We start from the raw sequence: 22,903 nt of genomic DNA, 5'->3' as shown, positions 1-22,903 counted from the left end.
AGTTTCCCTCTCCTTGTCCCGGGGCCGGGTTCCCCCTGGCCCCAGCGGGTGGAAGCAGCCGAGAGCCCCGCACTGCCCATCCTGACCTGTCCCGGCTCCATCCCCGCTCCTCCCGCGGGCTGCCAGGGCTTGGGGAACGGGGCACCTGGGGTGTGCCTGCTCCTGGGGGAGGAGGAGGAGGGCTGGGACAGGAGGGGTGGGGAAGGGGAGAGAGAAGGGATGGAAGTAGGAGGTGGGGTTAGGGAGGAGGAGGAAGAATGGAAGATGAGGAGCGGGAGGAAGAGCAAGAGGAGAGACAAAGAAGGGTCAGGGAAAGGAGAAGGAACCCTGAGGTTGAGCACTCCCTGAATTAGCAGCCCCCAACCATGGGATCATCACCCCCCATCCCACAGGTGACCAGGGAGGGGGAACTGGGCCCAGATATCCTGGGGAGGTCTCTGGGTTGGGTTTTTTGGGGGGGATATTTGGGTGGGGCGGTGGCGCAGTCAACATAGGACCCCCAATACAAGTCAACTCCCAGCAGCTGGGACAGGGGGGAACACCTGAACACCAAAGAGGAGAGACCAGAGATGGGCAACTTGTGAGAGGCATTTTCAGAGCTGAATCTTGGTGTTTGGGAGGTTTTTATGGGTGCCCGATGCCTCATGACCTCTGGAGATGGACTTGGGCAGAGGGACCTTCCAAGTCCATATACTCATCTCTTGTTTACCCCCTAACCAGGATTTCCCATTCCCAAATCGCAGCTAGATGGAGGAGGAAGCTACAAGGAAGAGAAAGATGCTCTGGAACAGCCAGGCAGGTGAGGAGGAAGTCAGTGCCCCTTTCCCCTTCTCTCCTGCTCCATCTCGCAGCCCAGCACGGCCCCCGGCTGCAGGACAACCCCACTGCCAACACCATCCTGCTGGGATTGGACTGAAGGGATCTCCTTCCCCTTCCCTCTGGCACGGAGGCAAATCCCATCCTCTCCTTGTCCTTCCTCCCCCAGACAGGGAGCTGAGGATGGAGACCAGGGAGGACAAATCCCCATGGGAGAACCTTATGGAAGAAGAAGTTTTAAGTGGCTCCACATTGCAGGAGTCCAACAAGGAGGAAAAACCCTGGAGATTCTGCAGGAGGAGGGCCTCCAAACCAATCCAAGGGTGCTCTGAGGATGAAAGACCCTCCCAGTACCAGGAAGACGGCTGGAGATCGAGCCAGAGCTTGGAACTGGTGGCCTCTGAGCAGCTTCATGATGGGGAGAAGCCCCACAAGTGCTTGGAGTGTGGGAAGAGCTTCAACTGGAGGTCCCAACTGATCAGCCACCAGAGGATCCACACTGGGGAGAGGCCCTATGAGTGTCCCCAGTGTGGGAAGAGGTTTCAGACCAGCTCCAATCTCCTCTCACACCAGCAGATTCACACAGATGAGAGGCCCTTCCACTGCCCCGACTGCAGGAAGGGCTTCAAGCGAAACTTCCACCTCATCACCCACCGGCGCATCCACACTGGGGAGAGGCCCCACAAGTGTGGGGAATGTGGGATAAGCTTCAGTGACAGATCCAGCCTGATCAGCCACCAGAGGATCCACACCAGGGAACGGCCCTACAAGTGTGAGAAATGTGGGAAGAGCTTCAGCCGGCACTCCCACTTGATCCTCCACCAGAACACCCACGCTGAGGAAAGGCCATACAAGTGTGGGGAATGTGGGAAGGGCTTCAACCAGAGGGGCCACCTGATCATCCATCAAATGAGCCACACTGGGGAGAGGCCCTATGAGTGTTCTCAGTGTGGGAAGAGGTTTCACACCAGCTCAGCTCTCCTCCGGCACCAGCAGATTCACACAGAGGAGAGGCCCTTCCGCTGCCCCGACTGCAGGAAGGGCTTCAAGCGAAACTCCCACCTCATCAGGCACCGGCGCATCCACACTGGGGAGAGGCCCCACGAGTGTCCCCAGTGTGGGAAAAGCTTCACCCAGAGCTGTAACTTGACTCAACACCAACAGAGGCACCGATAAGGGAAGCCCTGAGAGTGTCCTGATTGTGGGAAGAGCATAATTTGAGTCTCCATCCTCATCCCCGATCAGAAGACCCAGATTTTGCAGAACCCTGGTGACCCACAATCACTATGATCCATGCTGGGAGGAAATCTGTCCCTTTCCCTGCCCCTGACAATGAAATAAGGTGGGATTGAAGAATGTGAGGGTCTGGCCATGGCCCTGTCATTGTATTCGATCCCACCTAAGGTCATGGCTAAAGGCAAGAAAGGGACTCTCTCTCTCCCTCATGGAGAAGCATGTCCTTTCCAGGCAGAAGGAAATGCATGACTGGGAAAAATCAATTGGTGGTGTTTTATTTTTACTTGTATATAGTTTACCATACCCCTTCTGTTATCTATATTGTTTCTGTTCCTGTTTGTTGCTTATCTTGTTGCAGTTAACAGTAAATTGTTCTCATCCCAGCCTGGGATCTTTGCCTTTTGTACTTTCAGTGGGAGGCTGGAGGGCAGCCAGGGGCAGCACGGTTTTAGCGGGAGCAGGAAATTGGGGAATCCCATTCCTAAAGCCCGGCCCTGGGAAACCGAGCATCACAGCTGGTGCCAGCCCTGGCTGCCCTGGCAACAGCCTTGGGAGCGGGTCCCTGGCTGGGGGCTGTGGGAACCTCTTCCCTCTGGGGCCCAGGGACAGGACTGCAGGGAACGGCTGGAGCTGACTCGGGGCAGCTTTGGGTTGGATCTCAGGAAAAGGTTTTTCCCCCAGAGGCTGCTGGGCCACTGAACAGGCTCCCAGGGAAGGCTCACAGCTCCAGGGCTCTCTGAGCTCCAGCAGCCTTTGGACAGTGCTGCCAGGCCCAGGCTGGGATTGTTGGGCTGTCCTGTGCAGGGCCAGCAGTTGCACTCCAGGATCCTGATGGCTCCCTCCCAACTCAGCCCATTCTGGGATCCCTTCTGGCATCCCCTGGCCCTGGCAATGGGACTGCAAATGGTTGCCATGGCAAGGGGCTCTGGCCCCAGGCCTGAGCTGGGATGCTCAAGAGCCCTGTGGGCAGAGGCAGTCACAGCCATGCCATGGGCACATCCCAGGGCACCTTGGGCTGCAAAGGCACCCATCTGTCACAGGCACTCACGGGGGCTCCACGGTGACACCCCAGGAGTGCCCAGGCTGCCAAAGAGCCGGGATGTCCCAGACACTCCCAGGGCTTCCTGTCATGGGCACAGTGGGAGCTTCAGGCAAAAGCTTCATTTCTTCATTGGAGAAACTCCTGCTGAGTCTTGAGGTGGAGAAATGACACCCAACAGCCACTGTGGATCCTCAAACCCCTCCAGGATGCCTGGACTTTTAAATTTCAATCTAAAAGATGAGACTGAGAGCGGCTCGATCCAATCCTACCCCCAGACTTGGTTTATGTGTAAAAGATTTGAGAGGTGGAATTGAACCAATATGCAATTTGTCCTATGGGATAAATGATGGAATACCAGATATATTTCTATAAATACAGCTATGATTGATTCCGATCTGAATTTGACAGAAAGATTCATTTACACCACAGAGTCAATTAAAGAAGAAAGTAATTTACTCCACAGTATAGAAGCTCTAAAATTATAAGAAAATATTGCTCTAGGAAGAAATTTTTAAGAAAATAGGGCCTTGCTGGAGTTTTTTGAGCCCATTGCAGGCAGAGCCTCCTGCTCCAGCAGGAACTGCCTTTCCTGTGCCAGGCCCAGGGCAGATCCCGCTGCAGGAAAAGCCCCAGGCCAGCCCCAAGACAGGGAAGGGCTCGGGTACAAGTGCAGAGTGCCGTGCTGGGAGCTGTGCCAGGGAGAGCCTGAGGCACCAAAGGCACCTTGGCAGCAGCAGCTGCTTCCAGGCCATGGCCAGAAGCCTCCCTTGGCAACCCGGCCTGGTGGCCACCACTGCAGAGCTGCTGCTTCAGGGCTCATTTCTGCCTGGCCTCTGCCCCAGCCCACAGAGTGTCACCTCAGCCCTGACTCTGGCACAGCCACTGGGCCTGAGCCCTGCAGAGCCTAAAGGTCACCTGTGCCCCCCTGGCTCTGGCAGCCCCTGGGGCAGGGGGGAAAGGCCAGAGCAGGGGCTGCCTTTGGCTGCTGGATGTGGGCTCCAGCAGAGACAAGGAGGAGTCAGGGGAGTGGATGGAGGGCAGTGAGCAGCCCCTTGTCCCCGTGCACTCCTGGAATGGTTGGGATGGGAAGAGCTCTGCAGTGCTCATCTCATCCAAACCCCTGCCATGAGCAGGGACATCTTTCACCAGATCAGGTTGTTCAGAGCCCTGTCCCAGCTGGACTGGAATGTTTCCAGGGATGGGGCATTCACCAGCAAGGCCCTTCCCCACTGCCTGTCTGCACACAAGCACTTCCAGGCCTCTCTGCATTTCCCTTGCCCTCACTCTGGGCTCACTCACACACCTCCCAACAACCCACCTGCAGCTTGGAGCTGCAAGGAGTTCAAAGCTTGTCTGTCCTTCAGCAGTTGGTGTAATTCTGCCTTCAGCCAACTTTGGATCTGTGTTTATTGCAGAACTCCCTGTGTGTCTAAAACATTCCTTGCATGGTTCTGCCTTGGGGAAGGGGAATCTCCTTGGTGGCACCTTGGCCTTGGCACACAATTCAGGAGTTTGTCTGAAACTTAAGAGTTTTAGATTGCTAAAAAAGAAGAAAATCCCTCTGTTGGCTGAGTACAGCCAGTTCTCCAAGCAAAGCAGTTCCCAGGTGAGTGATGGGAGACAGGATGGGGTTGGGGAATGTGGAGCAAGGTTGTCCACACTGGGCCAGAGCTCAAGTCACAGCTTCTCTGACCAGGACAGACCTCCTTGGGAGAGACTCTGGGTCAATATCAATCACAGAGTGCTGCAATCACCTTTTCTCTAAAGACAAAAATAGACCCTTGAAAATAGCAATGTGGGTTTATTAGAAACTCTTTGAAAGCTTCCTCCATAACTTTATGAAAAAGGCTTCCGAATGAACTGCAGCAGACCAGAGGGAAATCAAGGCACAGCCATGGTTTGTCAGGACTTGCTTGATCCTAATGAGCCCCGTGGTGCATTTGGTGCTGAGCCCTTGAACCTCAGGGCCTGAGAGGAGATTGTACAAACCTTTCCAGGAGTCAAAGTCCGAAGAAAAACCACAAGTGTCTCAAAGCATTAATGGGTCCCACTGAGGTCCATCCCCAACCAGGCCCCTCATGGAGTTCTTGGAGGAAAGAATTGGAGGCCAGGACTGCACAAAAACCACTCAGAGACTCAGTGTGAGAAGGAAAATGCCAAGTACCTTAAACACATTGAGTATCTCAGAGCATGAATGAGTCCCACTCAGTGTCAATGCAAAGCTCCCAAGGGACTCATTAAAGCAGATAATTAGAGGCCAATTATCTCGCTCAACACTCAGTGTCAAAAAGTAGTTCCTTAATAAACTTTGAGTACTGTGAAGTGCTAATGGGTCATACTGAGTGTTGTTACTGACTCAGAATCCCAAGGGACTTGTTAAAGTAGATAATTGGGGCCATGATTGCACAAACCTCTCATAGAGTCAGTTTTAAAAGGGAAACTCCAAGTACCTTAAAATAACTAAAGTATCTTGAAGCATTAATGAGCCCCACTGAGTGTCATTACTGACAAAGCCTCTCAAGGGACTAATTACAGCAGATAATTGGATTGCATAAAACTCTCAGAGATTCCAAGGCAAAAGCAAAACCCAAAGTCTTTTTGAAAAACCTGTCACCACTGCCTGCAATTCTCTGCTCTGCCTGGGGCCTGGGGATATTTTCTCTGTCCTGTCCCTCAGTGGGACCCATTAAAACTTCCAAAAACTTTGGAGTTGGATTCTGATTTGGAGTTCTTGAGCGGTTTCAACATCTCCCTCTGATGTTCAGGGCCTCCTCACCAAGCCCCAAGAGGGTCATTAAAGTCCTTGTGCTGTGTCTGTGCTGCTGATCTGGGCTGGGCTCCTGGCACAGAGGCAGCCCCTGGCAACCAAGAAGAGCTTAAAACCACATTTGTCTTGATGAGCAGCTCTTCTCCCAGCCCAGCAGGGCTGGGGCACTGCCTGCAGCCACCCTGGGCACAGCACACAGGCACAGAGAGCTTCAATCACTCAGGGCTGGGAAGGGGCTGACAAGTGCCTGGGGGAGAATCACTCCCAGCCCTCGGCACAGGAACCTCTGGCTGCAGGACAATGCAGCTGCAGCTCCTGCAGTCCTCTCCTAAAGCTGGAACATCCCAATGCCTACAGACTCTGTGAGTACATTCTCTGCTTCTCTCCTGTGTAGAGCAGCCAGGGGTGCCCAGGGCTGTCCTGCAGAGCAGGGTCCTGCAGCCCAGGGCACTGTGCTGGGGCAGGGACTCTGCTGCCTGCCAGGGACAGCTCTCAGCCAGCCCTGGGAGCTGCTCCCAGCACTAGGGGACAAGATCTGGGTGGAAGGAGACAGCTGGTAAGGCTTGGAAGTGTTCTCCTTGTGTGGTGAGGATGCTGCATTTTTGAGGAATGCTCCCAACATGACGTTTAATTGCCAAACATTTCCAAGCAGATTATCCAGAGAGTACAGTGAGGCAGGGGCTGCATAAATGAGGAAATCTTGCTTTATAAATCTACTGTTGTCTGTTGTCTGGATGGGAAATTGCACATAGACATTAATCTCTCAGTTCAGGTTGAGAAAAAAGAACCAAGTAATTTTCTCTCAGACCTTACTAAACCAGGCAGTGACAGAAATCAGCACAGGGCCCCTTGCAGGCAGCACCAGAATCACTTTTCCAGCCTCCTCAGGGTTACTCTGAGGTTGCCATCAGAGCCTGCAGAGCCAGAGCTGCCCCTGGGCAGTGCCTGAGCTGGGAGGGCTCTGCAGGGCAGAGCTGAGCCCCCAGGGCTGGGCTGGGCTCTGGCAGCACTGGCAGGGCCCAGCCCTGGGCACAGGGAAGCAGCTGCAGGCAGGGACACCTCCAGGCAGCAGAGCCCTGGGCAGGCAGTGGGGGGAAAGTGCCACCAAGCTGTGCTGGGATATTGAAAGTCCTCTCCAAACCAAACTATTCCATGATGACTGTTTTTTACAGATGTCTATCCCAAGACACCACAAATGGGGTGTCCCAGCTCCCTCTGCCCTCTGGAGCAGCTCTGGGCAGGGCAGGCTGGAGGCTGGGAATGAGCTGACTCTCCTCCAGCAGTGCCATGGACAGGACCCTTGGTGTGTCCTCAGGATGCCATCCAGGCTATGAGCTGCGTCCAGGGGACACTGGGGAACAAGAGTGTCCTTGGCCAGAGGTGAGGCTGAGACTCTGAGAAAGGCTGAGCCAGTTTGCTCTGCTGTGGCTCCTTCTGCTCTCAGCTGTGCCAGGCTGATTTTCAGGGCAACACAGTGACTGCCCTTGATCTACGAAAGGGCAGCTGGGGACAGATGGAGTGACAGAGCAGCTCCCCTCACCCTTCACTGAGTTATAGCCAATGCTCTTGCACTGCACAGTTCTCTCTGATCTCCCTGGGCCCAGCAGGAAAGCCTCTCAAACTGCCTTTGGCCATCACCATTCCTTAGCCCTGGGGCAGGAGATGCTGCCCAGCTCCTCTGCCTCAGGAGCAGTTTGGGCTGATGAAGTCCAACCCCAGGACTGGCCCCTGTCCCTGTCCCCATGACCCCACTGCTGCAGAGCAGAGCTGACCCCTCAGTGTTCATGGGCAGAGCCCCTGCTTGTCACAGCCACGGGGCCAGATCCCAGCAGAGCTCCAGGCAGGGGGCAGCAGGAAGGGCTCTGAGAAAATGAGAATTGGGTGGCACAGAGCAGCAGGGGCAGGGCTGGGAGAAAGGGCTAGGACATTGCTCAGCAAAGTCTCCCCTGACTTGTCACTGTGTCCTCCTTCAACAGGACTCCACGGGCAGAGTGAAGAAATGTCCAACAGCAGCTCCATCAGCCACTTCCTCCTGCTGGCATTGGCAGACACGAGGCAGCTGCAGCTCCTGCACTTCTGCCTCTTCCTGGGCATCTCCCTGGCTGCCCTCCTGGCCAACGGCCTCGTCATCAGCGCCGTGGCCTGCGGCCACCACCTGCACAGCCCGATGTTCTTCTTCCTGCTCCACCTGGCCCTCAGTGACCTGGGCTCCATCTGCACCACTGTCCCCAAAGCCATGCACAAGTCCCTCTGGGACACCAGGAACATCTCCTACACAGCATGTGCTGCTCAGCTCTTTTTCTTTATGTTCTTCATCACAGCAGAATTTTCCTTCCTGACCATCATGTGCTACGACCACTACGTGTCCATCTGCAAACCCCTGCACTACGGGACCCTCCTGGGCAGCAGAGCTTGTGCCCACATGGCAGCAGCTGCCTGGGCCAGTGCCTTTCTCTATTCACTGCTGCACACAGCCAGTACATTTTCCCTGCCCCTGTGCCATGGCAATGCCCTGGGCCAGTTCTTCTGTGAAATCCCACACATCCTCAAGCTCTCCTGCTCACACTCTAACCTCAGGGAACTTGGGCTCATTGCTGTTAGTGCCTGTCCATTTTTTGGCTGTTTTGTGTTCATTGTTTTCTCCTATGTGCAGATCTTCAAGGCCGTGCTGAAGATCCCCTCTGAGCATGGACGGCACAAAGCCTTTTCCACCTGCCTCCCTCACCTGGCTGTGGTCTCCCTGTTTGTGAGCACTGCCCTATTTGCCCATCTGAAGCCTCCCTCCATCTCCTCCCCATCCCTGGATCTGGCCCTGACAGTTCTGTACTCAGTGATGCCTCCAGCCCTGAACCCCCTCATCTACAGCCTGAGGAACCTGGAGCTCAAGGATGCCCTGAGGAAAATGATGCCTGGATCTTTTCAGAAGCAATAAACTCCCTCTTTCCTGCTCCAGAGGCTTCAGAATACAACTCTTCACAGTCTCAGACATTTTTTCCTATTTGTATATTTTTTCATTGGGACCTTTCCTGTTTCTTTTTCTCGTGTTACTACTTTGTGATGTCACATCCCACTTTCTGATGTCACAGACTCACCTTCTATGAAGTCACAGCTAGCTCTGTGATGTCACAACCCATTCAATGATGTCACACAACTCACTCAGTGATGTCATGCAGCCAACCTGTAATGTCACAACCTAATCTATGACTTCACAGCCCTCTCTATGATGTCATATAGCCACAGCAAAATGTCACATCCTGCTCTGCAATGTCACACACTCCCCTGTGATGCTGTAGCTGCTCAATGACCTCACACAACAAACTCTGTGATGTCATAGCCCAATCTATGACCTCACACAACCCACTCTGTGCTGTCACACAGCCCCTTTGTGACATCACAGCTGCTCTGTGGCTCTGTGACATGGATTAGAGCAGATTTTGGCCATTGTAGCTCCAATTTTCCTTGGATTTCTTTCTCTGTGTATCCCAACATATTTTCCAGCTTTTCCCCAGAAATCCCAGGAATCTCCCAGAGCCTGGGGACATTTTTGGGTATTAAAGTGCAGATTTTGGGTATTTTAGTGCAGATTTTGGATGTTTAGGTGCAGATTTTGGGGCTCTTGGGGCCACTTCCCATGCAATTTTGGGGCAGATTTTGGCCATTTTACAGCCAGATTTTCCACTGATTTTTTTTACTAGTCATTCCCAGCCATTTTCCCCAGGTTTTCCCACAGAAATTCCAAGAATCTCCTTAGGTTTGCTACCATATCTGGGTGGTTTTTTGCAGATTTTGTGAGTTTAATACAGAGTTTGGGGCTCCTGGAGCCAGTCTGCATGAAATATCTATTGTGAATTTAAGGGATTTTTCAAGGAGCTCTGCGAGGCTCCTGTACTAGATTATTGTGCTGTCTTTTACTGAGCTCCTTGATAATGGTTCTGTTGATCAGTGAAGAGGATTTCACACTGAGGGGCAACAGTGCAGCCTGTTCAGTGCCCCAGCAGCCTCTGGGGGAAAAGCCTTTTCCTGAGATCCAAGCCAAAGCTGCCCCGAGTCAGCTCCAGCCGTTCCCTGCAGTCCTGTCCCTGGGCCCCAGAGGGAAGAGGTTCCCACAGCCCCCAGCCAGGGACCCGCTCCCAAGGCTGTTGCCAGGGCAGCCAGGGCTGGCACCAGCTGTGATGCTCGGTTTCCCCGGGCCGGGCTTTAGGAATGGGATTCCCCAATTTCCTGCTCCCACTAAAACCATGCTGCCCCTCGCTGCCCTCCAGCCTCCCACTGAAAGTACAAAAGGCAAAGACCCCAGGCTTGGATAAGAACAATTTACTGGGCACCGCAACAAGAAAAGGAACAAACAGGAACAGAAACAATATAGATAACAGAAGGGGATAACACAAACTATATACAGGGAAATTACACCTAATTACCAACTGGCTCACCTTATCCTGCATGGGAAGGACACCCTTCTGCTTGGGGGAGAGAGAGAGTCGCTTTCCTGACCCCAGCAATGACATGATATGGGATCAAATACAATGACAGGGTCATGGCCAGACCATGACGTTATTCAATTCCACCTCACATCATTGCCAGGGGCAGGGAAAGGGACAGGTTTCCTCCCAGCATGGATCACAGGGAATGTGGGTCACCAGGGTTCTTCCCAATGTGAGTCCTCTGATAGGGGATGAGGTTGGAGACTCAAATTATGCTCTTCCCACAGTCAGGACACTCTCAGGGCTTCCCTTATCGGTGCCTCTGTTGGTGTTGAGTTAAGTTACAGCTCTGGGTGAAGCTTTTCCCACACTGGGGACACTCGTAGGGCCTCTCCCCAGTGTGGATGCGCCGGTGCCTGATGAGGTCGGAGTTGCGCTTGAAGCCCTTCCTGCAGTCGGGGCAGCGGAAGGGCCTCTCCTCTGTGTGAATCTGCTGGTGCCGGAGGAGAGCTGAGCTGGTGTGAAACCTCTTCCCACACTGAGAACACTCATAGGGCCTCTCCCCAGTGTGGCTCATTTGATGGATGATCAGGTGGCCCCTCTGGTTGAAGCCCTTCCCACATTCCCCACACTTGTATGGCCTTTCCTCAGCGTGGGTATTCTGGTGGCGGATCAGATTGGAGCGCTGGCTGAAGCTCTTCCCACACTGCTCACACTGGTAGGGCTGTTCCCTGGTGTGGATCCTCTGGCGGCTGATCAGGTGGGAGTTTCTGCTGAAGCTCATCCCACATTCCCCACACTCATGGGGCCTCTCCCCAGTGTGGATGCACCGGTGGGTCACGAGGGTGGAGTTGTGCTCAAAACCCTTCCTGCAGTCAGGGCAGCAGAAGGGCCTCTCATCAGTGTGAATTTGCTGGTGACTCAGGAGAGTGGAGCTGGTCTGAAACCTCTTCCCACACTCAGAACACTCATAGGGCCTCTCCCCAGTGTGGATCCTCTGGTGTCTGATCAGGTGGTGTCTCCGGCTGAAGCTCTTCCCACACTCCAAGCACTTGTGGGGCTTCTCCCCATCATGAAGCTGCTCATGGACCAGCTCAGAGCCCTGGCTGAAGCTCTGTCCACCTTCCTGGAATTGGGTGGGTCTTTGCTCCTCAGAGGCCCCTGGGATGGCTTTAGAGCTCCTCCTCCTGCAGGATCTCTGGGGCTTTTCCTCCCTGTTGGATTCTTGTGCTGTGGAGCCGCTCAAAACAGCCTCTTCCACAAGGTTCTGCTGTGGGGATTTGTCCTCCCTGGTTTCAATCCTCACCTTCTTGTCTGGAGGAGGAAGGACAAGGAGAGGATGGGATTTGCCTCTGTGCCAGAGGGAAGGGGAAGGGGATCCCCCCAGTCCATCCCCAGCATGACAGTGTTGGCAGCAGGGTTGTCCTGCAGCCGGGGGCCGTGCTGGGCTGGGAGATGGAGCAGGAGAGAGGGGGAAAGGGGCACTGATTTCCTTCTCACCTGCCTGGATGTCCCGGGGCATCTTCCAGTTCCTTGCAGCCTAAACTAAAAAATAAAAATTAAAACTAAAAATGCAGTAGTAAAAAAAACCCCAAAACAACAGACAGAGTCAGAATACAACCTGACACCCAGTTAGTTAGAGGTGTTGGTAGCAGTCCAATCAAATTGGGGTGGCAGTCCTCCTGGAGTTACACTTATGGTTTTCTTGAAGCAAAGATTTTGTAGAAGGGTGTAGTTTTCCTCTGAAAATCCAGTGATGGTGCAGATGGGTCTGGTGCTCCTCTGGGAATCCATTGGAAACACGCTGCTTCTGGTGTGGTAAATATCAGGTTATATCCAGGTAGGAATGGCTCCTCCCTCTGGGTGAAGCATCTCCCAATGGGATGATTTACTTTTATCAGTCATGCAGTGAACATCAATGGCCCATTAACAGAAGATAAGCCCCTGGAGGAAGGATGGCTTGTGGAAGAGATAAAGAACACTGCCCCACCTGGTTTTAACAGCTGGACCATTAACAGAAGATAATCCCTGGAGATATGAGAGATATGCCATGGAAGAGATAAAGAACACTGCCCCACATGGTTCTCACAGATGGCAATGGAATACATTTTTTTGGTTCCATCTTGGATTGCAACCTAAGAATGGGCTCCAGGCTCCTTGCCCAGGCTCTCTCCAGAAGACGCCCAGGCCAATGCTCAGCACAGAAAAGCCCCGGGAGCAGCCCCAGGCTGGCCCTGGGCAGGCTGGGGGCAAACAGCAGGGCTGGGGCTCTGCAAGGGCCCTGGGGGAGACGGGAAGGAGCAGCAGAGCAGGGGCTGATCCATCCCCACCGCGCTGGACACCCGAGGGCAGCGTCCCAGAGCGTCCTCATGCACCTGCCAACAACATCCCCCCTGGGCAGCCCTGGCCTCTCCGCCAGCTCACACAGGGGCCGCATCCTTGCAGGCACAGACACGGCAGCACTGCCTCAGGAGCCCCTGTTTGCACTGCCCAGAGCAGGCCTCAGCACCCCCATGCTGTTGGGGTGGGGAGATGAACCTGAGGGAGCACAAATGCCATCAGCCCCTGGGGCCAGCAAGGGCTGGGCCACAGCAGGGAAACCACTCAGCTTTGGCGTGGCCTCTCGAGTCACACAGAGAGTTTGTTCCCATCAGCTCTGAGTTTCCTGTGCCACTGCAGACGTTGTTGCTCAGAGCCAGGGCTGCCTGGCAGCCACCCCCAAACTGCCCTCAGCATTTCCTTTGCATCACCTTGGCTTTCTTTACCCTTTCTGCTACAAATTTCTTCCTCTTCCCAACCCCTGTTCCCTCCCCTGCAAACAGCCCATCCCTGGTTGCCCTTCCTCTCTGTCCTCACTCCCCATTGCAGTTCCTGAGTTGGCACCATGGGAACGTCCCTTGGGGAGCAGGATCATCCTCCAAGGGCTTCAGGAATTGTCTGCAGGCTCCTGCAGTGCCTGGGGCTGCTCCCTTGCCAGAGGCACCCCAGGCCAGGGGGGCACATCTGGCCTGCTGTGTCTGGCTGTGGGGCTCCTGTTGTGGGCCATGAGGAGGAGCTGCAGAGGCTCTGCAGGACTGACAGGATGGGCTTTGGGGCTGTCAGGAGAAGCTGAGGGACCTGGGCTGCTGCACCTTCTGAAGAGGAGGCCCAGGCCTCCTCCTGACACTGCTGCAAGGCTGCTTTCAGAGAATCACACAATCAGCAAGGCTGGAAATGACCTTGGACATCATCAAGTCCAAGCTGTGCCCTGACACTGCCTTGTCTCCCCTGAGCCTCCTCTTGTCCAGGAGGAACAAGCCCAGCTCCCTCAGCTGCTCCTCACAGGACTTGTGTTCCAGAGCCCTCCCCAGCCTCGTTCCCTTCTCTGGACACGCTCCAGCCCCTCCATGTTGTTCCTAAATTGGGGGGCCCAGAACTGGACACAGCACTCGAGGTGCTGCCTCAAGCAGTGCCCAGCACAGGGAAAGAATCTCTGCCCTGCTCCTGCTGGCCACACTGTTCCTGATCCATAGGAGTGCCAGGGCTTGGATGAGGGACATGGTGGGCAGGGCCTGGGGACAAAGTCGAATTTCTGTCAGCCATGAAGGGTGTCTTGGGTTTTCTAGCAAAAACAAACAAACAAAGTTTATTCTATTCCATCTTTTGGAACCTGTTTGGGGAGGTGTTTCTTCTTTATCTGTTGTATCTCAGGGAGGGAGGGTGCAAGTGCCTTTCTGATAACAAGGCAGCTGTTAAAACCGGGTGGGGCATTGATTCTTATCTCTGTTCACCCTCCCATTACCTCCATGGGGATCTCTTCTGTTAATGGGCCATTACAGCTCAGCAATGACATTTAAAAAATATTTGGGCGATGTTTTTGAAGTGTTTTGGTACTAGTGTCGGGTTATTTGGGAATAGTTTGGGAATGTTCTTGGGAGTATTTTGGGGACATTTTGAGAAGATTCTGGAAATATTTTAGGAACATTTTGGAGGCATTTTGTAAAACATTCTTTGAATATTTTGGGGGGAATTAGGAATATTTGGGGGATATTTTGATAAAACTGTTGGCATATTTCAGGGACATTTTGGGAATATTTTGTGTACATCTCAGAAAGATTCTGGGAATATTTTGGGAATATTTCAGGGACATTTTAAAAGCAGTCCACGCACATAATTGGGAATTTTTGGGGAAAATTTCGTAGACATTTTAGAAACACTCCATGAACACTTCTGGGAATTTTTAGAAACATTTCAATCATTTTTAGAAACACTCCATGCACGTATTTAGGAATATTTTTTGGGAATGTTTCAGGGGATTTTAAAACACGCCATGCACATCTTGGGGGATTATAGAAACATTCCACACACATTTTTTGGATTTTTTTTTTAATATTTCAGGGACATTTTAGGCACCCTCCCCGCAGATATTTGGAAATGTTTTGGAAACATTCCCGGGGAATTTTCTCTCACCTGCCTCCAAATTACCCAAAAATATCCACAAAATTACACAAAAATTACCACAAAATATTCCCAAAATATGTACTTGCAAAAAGTCAAAATTACCCCAAATTTACGACAAAACTTTCCCCAAAATTACATCAGAATTAGCCTAAAATATCTTGAAAATATCTCCATAATTGCCCCAAGTATCCCTAAAATTACCCCAAAATATCAAAAAAATAACACCATGATTAATGCCAATTACTCCAAAACATCCCCAAAATTACCCCAGATTATCCTCAAAATCTCAGCAAAATTACCTCAGAATTAGACCAAAATTAGCTCAAAATAGGACCAAAATAATGCCAAAATCACCCCAAAACATTCCTTAAATTTACTCCAAAATAGCTCCAAAAACCCCCAAAAATAACCCCTAAGTTACCCAGGGGGCTCTGAGAGGGGCGTGAAGAGAGGAGGAGAGGCAGAAATGGGTCTGCAGTGGCCCAGGGGGATTTTGGGGGGTTCTGAAGGTTCCCAAATGGGTGTGGGGCAGTCCAGGGGTGTCCTGGAGCATCCCCAAATGGCTCTGGGGTCTCTGGGGGTCTCCAAATGATTCTGGGGGTGTCCCAAAGGGCTCCCCAAATGGGTGTCGGGGAGTTCCAGATGCTCCCTATAGGTCTGGGGTGTCAGGGGTGTCCCAAATGGGTCTGGGGGGAATCCCAGGGAAGTCTTGGGAGTCCCCAAAGGTACCCAAAAGGGTCTGGGGGTGTCCCAAGGAGGGCCTAGAGGAGTTTGGGGAGGTCCCAAGAGGGTTTTGGGGGGATTCCAGGGAGGTCTTGGGGCCCCCCAAATGGGTCTGGGAATTCCCAAGTGTCCCCAAAAGAGTCTGAGGTCTCCCAAAGGGATTTCAGGGGCTCCCAGGTGTGTCCCAGGTGTCCCCAAAAGGCTCTGGGGTCTCCGTCCCCTTCACCTTGGGTCACCTGGGCAGGGGCTTGGGCAGGATCTTTCAATCACTTGCTACACTTGGGACTTGGCCCCTTCTTGACAAAAAGGCTGATGGAGCTCACAGGCTCCTTCCGGAGAGCAGCTGGCCCTGCAGGATTCCTCTGTGCAGGAGAGTTCCTGCAGTCACAGACTTGCTTTTGATAAATATCATGGCCTGAGCATGGAGTTGGCTTTTTCCCTGCAGTGAATTTAATATTCCGTGTTCATTTTCCAAAACTCTCTGTCAGAGATGGCTCACTGAAATGATTTCTCTGCTCCCATGACATGTAAATTACTTTCCTTTGACATTTTTTACCCTTTGCCTTCTCTGTTCTTTATTCAAGGCTTTGGTTTTCACTGTTGAGCTGCAGGCTATCCCAAAATATGCCAGGACTTTGGAGGAGTGGTTTTATGGAAATGATGGCTCTGGGCTGGGAGCCACACTTCCCAGCTCTGGCCCCAACTTTAGTACCTGCTCTACAGAAATCAACGTTTTCCCAAACAGACACCTTGGGTTTGGAGTTCCCCAACTTGAGGCCATCAAATGCTGCTCTTCAGAGCCTGTACATCTTCCCCCTAAAATCAGATGGAGATAAATGGGTCAAATCTTTCCATGAATCTCTTTCAATACATCACCACCTCAAAACAGAAAATCTTACTGTCCTTAATAGAATCTATTTCCAACTAACACCTCTTTCCCACAATGAAAATAATCTGATGATCTATAAAAAGGGTTTTTTCTGTCTCAAGCAGAGCCCTTTAAATTTTGTCAGCTCTATTACTGATAAGAAAAAGATAAGAGAAAGTTCAAAAGGAATGACTGCAATTTTTCTGAGTCATCATGGAGTCAAACGAACTAGTACCAGTTTTGGGGTGAATGAGTGGCCCACTAAACTCCCAAATAAACTTTTGCTGAAAAAAAAACAGACTTTCATTTTAAAATACATTTTTTTTAATTAAAGGAAGGGAAAACTGACAAAATTAAGATCTGTATAACTATCAATGATTCTGTTGTCTGAGCTTTTTATTGGATTTATCCTGTAAGGTTTTTTTTCCAAAGGATGAGCACAGAGCCTCCCAGCAGCAGTAACCTCCTGTGACACACAAAATTATGTTGCAATCAGGAATTCTTTCAAGGGCTGCAGCCCAAGCACGTACCTGGTTTCAAAGGAAACAGTGCAATTCAACTACCTACAGGTACTGAACAGAGGTGTGGGGTTTTAATTGTGGGACACTGTGATGGCAGGAATAAGACCTTTCTTTCATGAAAGGAGATGGAAAAGAGGATACTGTTTAAAAAAATGCTGATGAGGACTTTGAGAGATCAAGCTCTAAGTGACTGTGGTATTTGACACCTTGATCAGAGCTATATCTGCTTCAGATAATCTGGAAAATCTTTGAGGCTGAATATGGGCTGTGATATATTCATCTTAAATACACTGTTAAGATGTTTAATACTGATAAAATACTGATAAAAGTCATGTCATGGAAACAGTATTGAAAAAGAAAACTGCAAAATCATCAGAGACAAGCATATGCCCTTGCAGAAGACTGACAAAGTTCTCAAAGGTAAAAAACTTTACTGACATGGGAAGAAATAAAAACCAACTTAATTCAATTTCACAGTCTTGAATGGTTCAAATTCAAAATTCAGAGTATAGGTTGGAAAATCGACCAAGAAAGTCTGCTCTGGTAAAATTCCTGGAGTTCAACAAGCACCTAGAGACTTTCAGCAATCCATCCACAGGTTTTGAAAACCAATCCACAGGGACTGAGAAATCCAGAGACAAGTCTGTTCCAGTGTCTTTGCAGCCTTTGCTGGGAAATCTATGGCCAGCCCCAAGGCCCTGCAAGACCCAGTTATCAACCATCTAAAAGTCACACCCTCAACTTGCAGCTGTTCATTTCCCCAGAAAGTGAGTTCATTAAAGAGAAGAATATCTCCCAAGGACAATCAGATAAGTCAAAGCCACTGCAGAACTCCAAAGTGAGGAAGTGCAGGCTGGTGCCCTGAGCCAGGCTGGCTGCTTGTTGGGGGTTAGGTTTGCTCCTTTTTTACTTTAAAGATTTTTTTTCTCCATATGTTACCAAGGAGTCTGTGTTGGATACTTAAAGAGTACTTGACCAAAAACAAAGAGACGGCCAAAAGCTCGGTTGGGAAGGGCTTATCTTATCTGATGTAACTCCAGAAGGGAGGGTGTAACTGCCTTTCCTGATAACAAGTCAGCTGCTAAAAACCGGGTGGGGTATTATCTCTTATCTCTGCTCAGTCTTTCACTACCCCCATGGAAATATCTTCTGTTAATGTACCATTAAAGCTCAGCAATGGCATGACACATTTCATCACCCTATTGTGAGATGCTCTACCACAGAGAAGAAGGCAAAACATTTCTACTGAGATAAAAAAGATCCACAGGTGTCATCAGGCACTCTGGTGTTCCCACGAGGCTTCCAAAGGAAGTCTGGACCCACTTCAGGACCCCTGGCTCCACAGGACCATCTCTGCTTCCAACAGGACACCTCTGCCACCCCAGGAGGGCTGACTTTGGACTGTTCCCAACGCCCTGACTAACAGGGTGTCAGGTTGTATTTCTGACTCTCAAGTTTTAGGTTGTTTTGGAGTGGTTTTTTTTTTTGTTTGTTTTCTTTTTGTTCATTTGTTTGTTCTCTGAGATTCCTTGTTTGTTTGGGTTGGTTTTTTTTTTTTTTTTTGCTTATTTTTTTCGTACTTCAACATTTGTATTTTTAATATCCCTAGTAAAGAACTGCTATACCTATCCCCAAAATCTTCGCCTAACAGCCCTTTAATTGCAAATTTACAATAATTTGTAAAAGGGGAAAGGGGGCTTACATTCCAAGGGAGACTCCAGTCTTCCTTGGCAGATCCCTGTCTATTCAAACCAAAACAGAGCCCAAGTTCCCTGAAGTAGGAGTTGGAGCAGGAGAGTGTTGGAGGTTCGGTTTGATCCCTTTTTATTTACTGATTTTTTTCTCCATAAATTGCTGGGAGACTAAGTACTGAGTGATTCTGGGTGCTTGACCAAAATATAAAGGGGGACAAAAGTCAGGAGGGGGAGATAACGTGAGTTTTGGGGCAGGAAAAAGGACAGGGCTGGGGGCAGCTTCTCTCTCTTGCTCTCGGTGTCGGGGAGAGGACAGCCAGGCTGCTGCTTGCTGTGGGAGGAGTTTGCTGCCACCACCAAAGTGCAGTCCTGTGAAATCTGCCAACCCCTGCTCATGTGCCCAGGAATTCTGAGCTCGTCTCCCCCTGCCCTGCTGGGCCAGCCCCATCCCGCTGCCGCCGTTTCTTTGGCGCTGCCTTGAGGCTTTTTGCTGCTCTGTGACCCCACACTGCCCTGCCCTGCTGGGACATCCCTGCCATTCCAGCTGCCACTGCACAGCTTCTGATCCCATCCACCATCCTGGGATTTTTTCCCCTGTTCCAGCTTGGTGCTCTCAGGGTCCCAAGAGATTGGACTGCCCCGGGCTTTGTGAAACAATGCCTCCCAAGGTTCCTGGTTGTGTTTGCTATTAATGCTGCAGTTGTTGTTGTTTGTTTGCCTTGTCATATATACTAGTAAAGAACTGTGCTTCTTAACCTCATTCCTCTGCCTGAAAGCCCCATTTCCTTTTCTAAATTATAATAATTTGGAGGGAGGGGGTTTGAATTCTCCATTTCTAGGGAGGCCCTGCCCCTCCCCAGCAGATCCCTGTCCTTCAAACAAAGACAGCCTTTCATGTGTCCTCAGTGCTCCTAGCATGCATCCTTGTAATTCCTTCAATCTGCTCATTTAGCACAGTCCTTGTGTTCTGTTAGGCCAGGAGTCCTGTTAGAAATAACTGTGTAGTTCTTCGCATTCACACTTATATCTTGGCTTTTGCAAATTATTTGGATACAGTGCAGTTTGTAATGTCTTTTAAACTGCTTTTGATAGAGTCTAATTTGTCAGCCTTTATCAGTTAATACCCTAATCCCTGTAGAGATTGCATATTTCAGTGTGATAAATGTATTATAGTTTATGGTATTGCAAAATATTGAAATAGAGTATATTATAAAACTATAAATATATAGTATAAAGACAATATTCATAAAAATATAAATACAAGTAAAAATATAAACAACAATATAAATATACTATTTAATAGATTATATGAATACTAAAAAATTAAAATGTGATAATTATCTTTGCAGAAGTGACTATGGTGATAACACAGGGTTAAATTGATTTCTAAAATAGCAAGGGCCCAAAAGCAGGGATCGGCTCCACTTGTGAGCAGGATGTTATTCCGTGCTATTGGTCTAATTAAATGAAGTATAAAGCATAACTTTGCACAGGTGGTAGGGGGAGAGAAAGGGGGAACCTTGGTAGAATGCATAGGCCCTAAAGAATAAAGTTAGGTCAGGAGGATCTGTACCGATATAATCATTAGCAAGACGCATGCCAGAATTGTCAGTTGTAATATCAGTTTGGTAACTAAATATGATTATTTTCTCTAACCAGAATCTTGAGCAAGAATCACACAAACTATTGTTCCTTGGGATGGAATCAATGGAACAATGGGGTTTAATGATTAACACGAATCCTTATGTAACAAGAAAGGTATAAAACTGTAACCATAAAGCATGTTGGACAAGCCGAGATCTGGGTCTGGACCTCCAGCTTCCAGAGCTCTGAAATAAAGCACCGCATACAATTTCGCGATTGTGTGTTCTTTCCTCGGCTAACATTTTGGCGACCCAGATGGGACCTTGTGAGCGCTGCTGAGGACCTCCCAACCCGATCACGCTCCAGCCGGCACCGAGGGATTCTCGGGGAGCCCATCGCGCCGGGACCCCCCGCCGCTCACAACGTTCCCTGGGAAAGAGGTAAGGTGCTTTATTATTTGGTTTGGTATGGGGTGCCTGCCTGTTAGACGCGGCGAAAGCTGTGCGTGGTTGGGCTAAGGAATTCCTGGTATTGCCTAGGCAGCCATCCGTCAGTCAATTGCGAAAGCATTGCAGGTTCGGCAGTGGTGGTTTTATGTAGTTATAATGGAGAAGCTAAGAGGATTAAAAGGGGTTTTGGGCGGCAATGCCCCCATCCCCCATTCTTCTCCATTGGGTTGCCTGTTGGCACATTGGAAGGAAGGAAACTTTGGTCAAGAGTTACGTAAGGATAAGTTGATTGATTATTGTACTGTGTGGTGGCCTGAGTACATTTTGCCTGATAACCAGAGATGGCCGGAAAATGGGTCTTTACAATCAGAACTTATATCACAACTGATGACACATTGTAAACGAGAATCCAAACTTGATGAATTGCCATACATAGATCTTTTCTTTTATTTAAAAGAGAAACCGGCATGGTTGGTGGAATGTGGAATACAAGCACTGGTCTTAGAAAATAATCATTGTTTGGCTTGCGTCCAAGATAAGCGTTGTGTAGAACACCTGGTTTTGGGAAAAAAGGGGGGAGACGATTTGGAAGCTGATTTACTAGTAGGACCTACTGTTTCTGCCAATACTTCCTCAGCATCAAGTTCCACTCCATTTCCTCTCACCCCACCTGATTCTCTTCCCTCGCATACTCCCGTCCGAAATGCTCCATCTGGCTATCCCCCTCCCCCACCAACGCCTACTCAGAGATTTATCCCTCCGCCGACACCTCCCCAGGGCTACCCTCCTCTCCCACCAACACCTACGTCCCCGACTCCTGTTCCCCCTACCCCCCTAATCCTTCGCCAGGGTCGTTTACCACTTCTACCCATGATAATAATCAGGATTTGGCTGCAAGACAGGGACGAAGGAGAGAGAGATGTGGGAGATGTAGAAGGGACAGAACGGAAAGCAGTGAAAGTGAAGAAGATAGCCCAGATATTCCAGTAGCCCATCGTACGCGGGGAAGGTTAGCCCCAACATGGCCTAAGACAGGGAAGGGTATATTAAAAACAGGCAGAAAAGATAAGACAATTATTGCGCCGCTAAGACAAGGGGTGGGGGCTGATGGACCTGTCTTTGTAAAAGTACCTTTTTCACCCGCTGATCTGGTAATATGGAAACAATCGGCTGGGCCGTATCGGGATAATCCAGATAGAGTGGCTCGTGTAGTTAAGATGATAATGAAAACTCAGAATCCGGTGTAGTTAAGATGATAATGAAAACTCAGAATCCGGATTGGGAGGATATTCAAGTAATATTAGACACCTTGATGGATGATACAGAAAGGGACATGGTACTGCGGGCAGCGAGGGACAGGGCTAGAGAAGATATACGGAATGGTCTGGTGACTGGGACTCTAGATTATAATTTTCCCGCTGAGGATCCCGAGTGGAACCCTAATGACCCAACTGGAGTAGACATGCTAAGGTTGAAAAGGTACCAAGAGTGGATTTCTATAGGTGTTCAACAAGCAATACCCAAAAGTTTGAATTGGTCCAAATTGTATGAGATCCGACAGGATAAGAAGGAATCTCCCACTGCTTTTCTAGAAAGACTTAAGGAAGCAGCTAGGAAATATACTGATCTCCAGATAGACAGTGCACAAGCAAGGGCTCAGCTCGCCTTTATTTTTCTAGGGCAATCACAGGAGGATATAAGGAAAAAGTTACAGAAATTGGAAGGTGAAGAGTTAAGGAGTTTGGACAAGCTTTTAGAAGTGGCTTGGAAAGTGTACAACAACCGAGACAAGGAGGTTGCTAAGAAGCAGGGACAGAGTCTTTTGGCAGTCATACAAGGGCGAGGACGTGGTAACAGAACCGGTCGGAGCGGTAATAGAGGTGGTTTTGGCAGAGGTCATGGAGGACTGGCCCTGGACCAGTGCGCCCTTTGCCGGATGACTGGACATTGGAAGCGGGAGTGCCCGAACCGGTTCAACCAGAATAGTGAACTTCAGATGGGGAGTGCAGCTGGGACTATGGTGTTGTACGGAGGAGAGCCTGTATCAAAGGAACCCATGGTTACTTTGTGTTTAGAAGGGAAAAATGTTAGCTTTCTTGTGGATACAGGGGCCACACATTCTGTATTAAATTATGTAGAAGGGCAGATTGGGGAGAAGTCAACTGTAATTATTGGAGCCACAGGGAAGGAGGAGATATGGCCATTCCTGCAACCTTTAGATTTGAGCTTTGGAGGCAAAACCTTAACACATGAATTCTTATATATGCCCAGGTGCCCAGCTCCACTCTTGGGGCGTGATTTGCTAGCAGCTCTAGAGGCAGTAATTACTTTTGAAAATGGTG

General features: G+C 50.2%; 2 protein-coding genes across 2 annotated transcripts in view; one reads left to right on the top strand and one right to left on the bottom strand.

The window, feature by feature from the left end:
* Positions 1-22,903, bottom strand: part of LOC310921265 (olfactory receptor 14A16-like) — a gene marked incomplete at its 5' end in the record, with an annotated part of 244,604 nt that overhangs the window by 210,623 nt on the left and 11,078 nt on the right. The gene's annotated exons all lie outside the window — the stretch shown is intronic.
* LOC310921261 (olfactory receptor 14J1-like) lies at positions 7,861-8,793 on the top strand (the record flags this gene model as incomplete). Its single annotated transcript, XM_083881379.1, has 1 exon — positions 7,861-8,793. One exon carries the CDS (start codon positions 7,861-7,863, stop codon positions 8,791-8,793), a length of 933 nt encoding a protein of 310 aa, XP_083737505.1.

This window comes from Zosterops lateralis (genome assembly GCF_965231275.1).
Source record: "Zosterops lateralis genome assembly, chromosome: 33".
NCBI classification, from domain to species: Eukaryota; Metazoa; Chordata; class Aves; order Passeriformes; family Zosteropidae; genus Zosterops; species Zosterops lateralis.
This window is presented reverse-complemented; position numbering and strand designations above follow the sequence as displayed.